This window comes from Eschscholzia californica, unplaced genomic scaffold, assembly GCF_041429995.1.
Source record: "Eschscholzia californica isolate CP2 unplaced genomic scaffold, dmEscCali1.0.p SCAF_5, whole genome shotgun sequence".
In the NCBI taxonomy this organism is placed as follows: Eukaryota; Viridiplantae; Streptophyta; class Magnoliopsida; order Ranunculales; family Papaveraceae; genus Eschscholzia; species Eschscholzia californica.
The window spans coordinates 50,079,261-50,087,946 of record NW_028238472.1 but is presented as its reverse complement, the minus strand read 5'-3'; the positions used below and the strand labels follow the sequence as shown (position 1 = coordinate 50,087,946).

Sequence of the window (8,686 nt, the reverse complement as noted above, 5' to 3'; positions counted from 1 at the left end):
AGACACAACAAAAAAACAAAAAGCACCTTAGTCTCACATTATACTATTCTAGTGTGAATATCATCGTCCTGATCTAAATGATATATTCCTAGAAAACCAAAGTGACATGACTTGTTCCTTTCTTTGGACCGCACTCGCATTTGTTGTATTTTTACAAACTATTATATATACGAGACCGAATATACAAGAGAATGTCTAACCTCACTAGAAAAAAAAACTTAAAAGTAATGTGAAACTTAATGGACTCACTTTGTGTTCCAAACTAAATTGTCTAGTTCTTGTTATGGACATATACTTTTGACTTTTGTATAAGCATACTCAGCATATTTTTAATGTAGTCATCAATAAAGATAAGATAGTACTTGCTACTTCCAATTGAAGTAGTAATAGTTGGACCACAAAGATTAGTACTTCCCATTGTAATTACATCATTTTGACACCCAAACTAAAACATAGATCAAATACTTTAACCTTTCATAACATCTACTACCCATGTATATCAAATTACATGCCATAATTGGTAATTCAATGTAATCACTGTTAGAGTCCAATCTCCAAAACACAAGAATATGGGATGTTAGCAAAATTCACATACCAATACGCGTTGTGCCAATCCATTACACATTATTGTCCATATGGTGTGCGGGGGACCCGAGGAGACAGGGAGTGAGTGGGTACTAGGGTCTGTCACACCAAAGATAAAAATCTAATTGCACATTAGTACTATCGGGCAGACTCAAACCCAGTACTTAAGAAATTTATGGGCCCAAAAGACACCGAAGAGCCCAAAGAGTAGTCGAGCGACAGGTCACGCAGGTACAAACTTAAGGAACAAAAACTCTTTTTTCAATATATATATCCAATGACTATTCTAAAAAATACCACTAGAGTGCACATGTATGGTACTCGAACGAGCAACGCGGCCCATGTATACCATGTCACTAAGCAACGGGCTTTCTTCACGTCTCCAAGCCCATATGAGGCAGGGTCTGGTATGTCCATCTATGCCATGGGAGGTTAAGAAAATATCCACCACAGAATCCATAAGGGTCGGGTACAAATCCGAATAACGGTCTTTATTCCACCCGAATAACAAAAACAGGAAATCGGGTTCTATATATACCTGACCTTGAGTCCGTATTTCCCCCAATTTTCCCTTCTTTCCCGCTTTCGTTCTTCTTTTCCCACTCTATTTTCAACTAGTTCGAGTGAAAATATTCTCTCTTCGTCGTTCTAATCCTGAACCCTAATTCCGCAAATTTTCCCAATCCGTGAATCGTTTTGATTCGGAGAGATGTTTGCAGATGATTAAACTCTTATAGTTAGCTGATTTGTTGTCGAAGCTGAAGACTTTATCGTTCTCTTTCTACATGCGTGGTGGATTCTAGGGTTTCTTCAGTTTGCTTGCGGTAGGATCTCTTTGGAAAAATCTCGTTATGGATTACGTTCTCTCCGATAGCAGTGGTTAGTTGCTTAAAAAGTCGTGATCTTTTTCATGTTTTCTGAGTTTTAACTGGTAATTTAGATAGTTGATTAGGGTTAGGTAGTTTCCTCTGCGTTTTTGTGTTTTTCTTTGAAATTTTTTGTTATTTGAGCTGGGTTGTGAGATTTGCAGTTGATATTGTGAAGTAGAGGAATTAGGGTTTTGAATTTGATAGATTGCTGATCGCAATGGAAATTTTGAATTAAAAATGTTCTTTTTATCATTTATTTGCCTTGTTAAAATTGTAAGTTACTCCTACTCTTGGAGAACAAGAAGAAAATCAAGAAGCAGGGATTAGTTTGATTCTTTACTCACCCCTCCCAAAAGCTGCCACTATACCCAAAACTTCGCAAAAATAAGTGTAGCTGTCACAAAACCTAGCTTTAAGAACGTTCCTGTATATACAAACCGAGAGGTGAAACCAATTTGGTTAAGTTGCTGATTTATTGGGGGAATTACCTTGGGACTATAGGTAGCCCATGTAGATATCTAGATGACCGTCAAATTAAGCCAAAACCGAATAGCTTCATGTATCGTATTATCGCTTCGCTGATTTAGTCAAGTGACTCTACGAGATACTAGGTTTAGGTTCTTTTGAGAGACAAAATTGCTGAATTATAGATAGGAAGGAGAAATAAAGGAGCAGGTCATCCAGGGATGTTCTCCTTCATCCACAATCAATAAGTCAGTTATGCCTTTGATGTTGATATGTTAGTGACATGTGAACTTTAGGCTAGGGCGGGGGTTGGGGGCTTATACCTCTGACACCATATAAACATTATATAGAATAATGCGACTCATGATGGCAGGACAGCTAGTCTGTTGGATCAGTCACAAGCTAACAGCATGCTGAAGTGGCCCTAAGTGGTTGAGCTGGCCTTACATATAATAGACTCGATAGCTGATGTTATAAACATACACCGTCTCTGATCTAGCTTTTATAACCTTTTTTACTTCTGATCTAACCTGGCAGATACACCCTTCAAGACAGTTAGGTCTGTTGTCCTAATAATATGCCGATGAGATCATTAGGTCCACGTTTTCATTTATGTTTGTTAACAACAGATTTACACATTTTATTTATTTTTCAGAATATTAAGCTTATAAAGAATCTGAATACTCTTAATAATAAACCTTTGCTGCCATATTGAATTGATTATGAATGACTTGCATGTTAATCCTGGTAACGATTTAGCATGTACTAGTTGTTCTGCTGTAAAAGACAAGCAGTAAGCATATAGAATTTGAACGATGCTACAGAATCCACTTGGTTTGAAATTATAATGTTTTCTTGGTCAGTGAAACTTGAGTTATGTTCCGGTACATTGCGAGGTGGACATTACTATTGATTTCCCGCTGAATCATTTCACGCTGCTTGTTTCTTTGAGTGTGCATAAAATACTCCTCTAATTTTTAGGAGGGAATTACTCTTAGTGGTCTGCTAGGCATTTCACACGAGTTGCTTGCTCTTTAGTATTTAGAGTATGCGTATAAAGTTGAAAATCTTCTATATTTTTTAGAGGGAGTAACCATCGTGTGGGATTAATGGCTTGATATGGCGATGCAATATCTCTTATCCTTGCTTATTTCCTTCCGGATCAGGTTATACACCTGATTTGGCGAACTTTTTCATGAATTGATAATGATGCCTGAATTGTTGGATGCAATATTTGAATTTTTCCCTCCAAAACCTGAATAAACTTTGTTGTCTGAAGTACACAAATGGCTTACTAGTATCCTATACTCTTAGATAAGATATGTTGATGTTTCTTCAAAGCGACTGCAGGCACTGATGATGATCTTCCTCCACATCAGAATCGAGTTCCAAGAGCTGTTCGTGTAACTGGGAACGGAAGATCAGCAGTTGGTTCAGGCCCGTTCTCAAGATCTCATATTGAAATGGATACCCAGATCCACCATCTTGAGCAAGAAGCGTACTGTGCAGTCCTGCGGGCATTTAAAGCTCAATCTGATGCCCTTTCCTGGGTATTTACCATTACGATGTTCCCATGCCGTCTAATTTCCTTTATCGATCTACTTTTTTGAAGTATTTTTTGATCTTTTAGCTGTAATTTCTTCAGGAGAAGGAAGGCTTGATAACAGAACTTAGAAAAGAGTTGAGAGTGTCAGATGAAGAACACAGGGAACTGCTTGGCCGGGTTAATGCTGACGAAGTCATTATGAGGATAAGGTTTGGGAATATTATGGATTGAACTCTTCTTTTTCCTCCAAAATATTATTAGATTTGATGAGTTCTTTCTTTAAATGAAGTATATTGGTAATTTCTTAAGGGAATGGAGAAAATCAGGAGGTCATCAAGTTGGCGCACTACACAGCCCCATTGTTTCCGCATCTCGCAAGAAGCAAAAGACATCACACCCGCTACCTTCACTATCATTGAATCCACAAAATGTAGCTGCATCAATGCAGCCATCTTTGTCCTCTGCAAAACGAGGTGCTGCGGTAGGAGCCAGGGGCAAGCAGCCTAAATCTGTAAGTTACATATTAAAGATACAGGTATTGTAGAACATGTATTTAACATGCATTTGCCTTTTCTTTTTCTATTTTCTTCTTATTCACAGGGGTCAAAGTCAGCACAGTACCCTTCTTCGGGTCTTACTAGTGATCCATATATTGGGAGGAAAGTGATGATAAGGTGGCCTGCTGATAACAATTTCTATGAAGCTGTTATAACTGATTATGATCCTGTAAAGGTAAGCTTGATTATTGAATGTTCATGATCTCAATTGGCTTTTGTTCCCTGCTTCATCTTTCTTTAATCTTTGCCAGGGCCTGCATGCATTCGTTTATGATATTTGCACGGAAAATGAGTCATTGGAATGGGTTAATATTAAAGAGGTAAAAATTCGTACTATTCACTTGTGCTTTGATAAGCTTTCTCCATACGCATTTGCTATTTTTTCTTGAGAAAATTGTCAACTTTCACGCAGTCACAAATATAATGATAACTTCAAAGCTTGTGAATGTAAATCTTCGCGCGAACTTGTGTGCATGGTTGCTGCAGCTTTCTAACTGCCTTTCATTTGCAATACCTTCTCTAATCTGTAACAAGAAGTTTTTATTAGGGCCATGTCACTCATGTTAAATAAAAAGAAAAAGTATTTAGGTTCAAGGTGACTGACTAGTTACACCTTTATGCATTTTTTGGTTCTATGTCACAATCTTTATTGTGCTCTTGTTGTTGTAGTTCTTTTGAACTCCATCTTCTATTCTTTTTTTACTAGTGAATTATGGGTGTGAAAGCTATAACGAAGAGTTTTAGTAACATCTAATAATAAGTTACTGTAGTCGGGCAACCGTTCCTTTTGGTAAAACTGGAGTACTGGACATAGTTGCAAGTAGCAACACATATTCCCGCTTTTAGAATTAAGGAATAAAAATAACCCAAGATCAGCAGTAAGATGGTTGATTCAAGACCGTCGTAAAATGGTTATTTTAGGGTTATTTTAGGGTTCTAATTCTAAGCTATAAATTATAGCGTTTTCGGGGTCAGTGCTGACTTGCATGTGGTATTGGCATTTAGTGAAAGTGGCATTCTAGCTTTCGACAAGTTTTGTTTTTGGTGGATTTCCTAATAGTGACGATAAATGGCAGCTATCCGACGAGGATATCCGTTGGGTTACCGAGGATATTGGGATTTCTCGTCCAGGTGGTCGTGGTGGAATTGGTCGTGGACCTAGAAGATCCATGACCCGTGATGGTTCTGTTCCAGGGGCAGGAGTAGTGAGAGAAACCATAAGAGATCAGCACAAAAATGATCTCTTACCATCACAGAACAGCACCGGAAAGAAGAATCTTGATGATATTGAAATGCTTCCCACAGATACTGTAGTTAAAAAGGTATTTTTTCTTCTGCCACAATGTTTACTCAATTCTATTTTCTACGTGAAGAGATTTTAAGATCCACTTGCAATATTTAAAGTTTAACCAATTTGTGATAACTTAACTATATATGGAATCTTGCGGAGTTTTTCTGTGGATTGTTCCGATCCCTGTTTATGCTCGAGTAATGTTCATTTATCCCTCAGAAAATTTGGCAGAATAGGATGTGGATATGAGTATTTGTAGTTCCAATTTTAAATTTGGATTCAAATATGAACACAATTTTGCCGAACTCGTGGATTAGTTACAAATTGGGTTAAAGCTTTGCTAAAGGAAATCATGAAATGGTTTTAGAAATGCTGAAAAACGTGTATTAAATTAACGATAGTGGATAAGTATATTGTATGCCAATATTATATACATATCTTGATTTAAAAAACGAGTGCGATCCTAGTCTCTTTTGGCAGTGACTCTGAGATTTCGTTCATAGTATTGGAACTTCCAATTTGGAAGTCTGGCTGTTAGCAACTTATCTTGTATTGTTAACTGCAAACATGCTAAACAATTTCGTTGTCTTTCTGTTCTGAATTATTTTGAGCAGGTGGAGATGGTTTTTGAGTCTAGTCATCCTGATCTTCAAGAGATCGAACAGGCAAAGAAAATGCTGAAAGTAAGAATTAACAAGCTCTTTGTCACTTCCATTCCTATAGTTATTCCAATTGAATATTTTTTGTTTGAAATGGCAGGAACATGAGCAAACACTGATTGATGCAATAGCTAGGCTCGCAGATGCATCTGATGGTGAAAGTGGTAATAAATAATAAACGCAAGATGCTGTCTTTCGTTATATTCATTTGTTATTCCTATCAGACGGATGACATATTTACTTAGACATAGTTTCCCTTGTATTTTTATTTTTTACCACAAGCCTGTATAGTTTTTGAGTTGATCGACATCTAGAAGAAATTGATGTTGCTAAAATATTATCTCGGTTTCTAATTCCCGAATGTGTTATTGTAGTAATATCCTCGATCGGAAAGCAAGCAGTAGGCTGATTTTCTGGATCTATAGAGCCCCCCATTTTGTGTTTGAAGAACTCGTCGGGTGTTTGGCCGTTGGTTCCGACTTACTAGTCATAAGTTAGGGCACTACATGGATGTAATGTTACGTTTTAAGTTTATCGAAACAGAGTAATAAGATTATTTAGCACTGTCTGTATTCACCTGTTGTCTCTGAAACTAATCTTATGAATTTTTATGTATTGGTGGTGATACTCAAATGTGAATTCCTGTTTGGTAGACAATAGTCTCTGTTTGGTTTTCAGATGAGAGTGCACCAGTTATTACTATCAAATTTTACAGTCATTAACAGAGGAAGGGGGAGATTTAGGGTTTCAGGGATGTGATACTCTGCCCCGAGGCTGGTAAACTCTTGAGCTCTAGTTTTCTCTAAATTATGTTGGTCCATCTATAAGCTGGTTGGGATCTAGTAAAGATGAGCCGATACCATCTCTTGGTAACATACACGGTGTGCATCTAAGCTGTGCTTGTACCGTTAATTATTGGCCAGCGCTTTGGGGAAAGCTAAATAGTTTCCGGGGTGTGAAATTTTAAAGGGAATATGTAGAATTTTAGAGATTTTCCGGGGAAATAAATTATATGGGGAATATGTTTCAAAATAAAAATAAAAAACTTTCCACCTCACCTCTCTCCTCCATCTCATCTTCTATCTCTGCCACCTCATCATCTTCACCGACGAAGGTCGCCGGCCGGTCAATTTTCTGGCCGGCGACCTTCAAACATTAAAAAAAAAAAAAATTCTCTCTCCTCTCTCTCTAAAAAAAAAAATAAATTGTTTTAAGACCTAGATCTGGTCTGTTCTTGAAGAACAGAACAGATCGGATCTTGGTCTGTTCTTCACGAACAGAACATACCAAGATCTGGTCTGTTCTTCAAGAACAGACCAGATCTAGGTCTTAAAATTAATTTTTTTTTTTTTTTTTTTTTAGAGAGAGAGAGAGGAGAGAGAAATTTTTTTTTTTTAATGTTTGAAGGTCGCCGGCCGGAAAATTGACCGGCCGGCGACCTTTGCCGGTGAAGATGGTGAGGTGGAGATTTTGTATTTTTCCCCCTAACAATTTACAAAATAAAATTGTCAAACAAAATTGACTAATTTTTCACTAAGTCTTCACACCCCGGAAACTATTTAGCTTTCCCCAAAGCGCTGGCCTAATTATTTTGCTGCTCTAGCCAGCCCAAAGCCTGCCTTCTTTGAGCCCATCAAGCCCCTGTGCCCAATTCACACTATCTATAGTTTAGTTTTTGTGTTTCCTGACTCTATAGGTTTCATATATTCTTGCCAAAGAAACCTAGGTCGTCTCACATTTCTTGATACAGGAAATTGGGTGGCAGGTCCAATTTCTTGTATTTTTTTTGTTAAAAAGATAACCCATCTTTTTAACTAGCTAGGCTCCAAGTAAGTTATAAAAATAAGGTTGAAGGACATTTTTAAAAGCACAAACTTTTTAAGAGTTAAAAATACCCTTCATTCAATTAGAAATACCTAGTAATAATCTAACTAATAAATCAGGAACTTGAATTTTTCTCATGAATGAACCGAGTTGGATTGTCGACGCCGATTAGAATTTCTGGGGTTTGAATCGATTTTGGCTATAATATAGGTTGATGTTTTTAAGTTTTGGTGATTTAATCTATTTGCTTGTTGTTTGAAGAGGCTTTTAAGGGGTTTGATTTGATTTAGTTTTTGGTTCTAAATTCTAGAGAGAGAAAGTTTTATATACTTTCAATGGAAGGTGAATTTGATAGTGTTTCAAGGTATAATCCAACTTCTTCATTGCTTTATTTTCATTGAGTTGTGAATGATGGATGACAATTTGTTAGTTTTGATGTTTATGTTCAAACTTATTTGTTGGATTTATATGGAAGTTGTGAAAGTACAGTTGATGTAAACAATGTGTTTGATAAAATACTTGAAAGAGATGTTGTTGCTTGGAATGCAACGTTAGTTGGTTATACAGGACTTCGGTTGGTTGAAATAGCTATAAAGTTATTAGATGTAATGCCTGTGAAAAATATATTTTCTTGGACAATCATGATTGGTATTTATGTTCAAATTGAGAATTTCATGAAAGTTTTGGAAGTTTTTCAAAGAAATGTAAAATGATGGTGCTAGAGCTTCTAAAATGACTCTTATGAATTCGTAGGGGTTTTAGCTAGTTTTTCGATACAACATTCTATTAGACAATATATAATAATTTGTAACAAATTTCATGTTAAATCAATTCAAAAACTAATTTGCAAACCATTTGCATGGCATTGCAAGGTGTTTGCAAGGCTCTGC

The 8,686-nt window shown here is 36.7% G+C and overlaps 1 protein-coding gene across 7 annotated transcripts; it reads left to right on the top strand.

Annotated features, from left to right (window-relative positions):
* Positions 1-1,125: 1,125 nt before the first annotated feature.
* Positions 1,126-6,649, top strand: LOC147540191 (protein EMSY-LIKE 3-like). 7 transcript variants are annotated; one of them, XM_086641881.1, is made up of 10 exons: positions 1,126-1,464; positions 3,270-3,469; positions 3,565-3,674; positions 3,775-3,976; positions 4,066-4,197; positions 4,274-4,342; positions 5,099-5,344; positions 5,928-5,996; positions 6,073-6,136; positions 6,347-6,649. In XM_086641881.1, the coding sequence occupies exons 1-10, from the start codon at positions 1,437-1,439 to the stop codon at positions 6,379-6,381; spliced, it is 1,155 nt and encodes a 384-aa protein (XP_086498007.1). In that variant the 5' UTR covers positions 1,126-1,436; the 3' UTR covers positions 6,382-6,649. The 7 variants fall into 7 exon arrangements, with proteins under 7 accessions (XP_086498007.1, XP_086498013.1, XP_086498008.1 ...); XM_086641887.1 differs by having other exon boundaries at positions 1,146-1,464; positions 3,299-3,469; positions 3,775-3,946; XM_086641882.1 differs by having other exon boundaries at positions 1,147-1,464; positions 3,775-3,946.
* The last annotated feature ends 2,037 nt before the right edge of the window (positions 6,650-8,686 follow it).

Excerpts from the sequence above, each read along its gene's own strand:
- LOC147540191 (XM_086641881.1), top strand. The coding sequence starts at position 1,437 with ATGGATTACGTTCTCTCCGATAGCAGTG. Across the intron at positions 4,198-4,273 it reads CTGATTATGATCCTGTAAAG|GGCCTGCATGCATTCGTTTA; the intron begins GTAAGCTTGATT and ends AATCTTTGCCAG. Across the intron at positions 5,997-6,072 it reads AGGCAAAGAAAATGCTGAAA|GAACATGAGCAAACACTGAT; the intron begins GTAAGAATTAAC and ends TTGAAATGGCAG.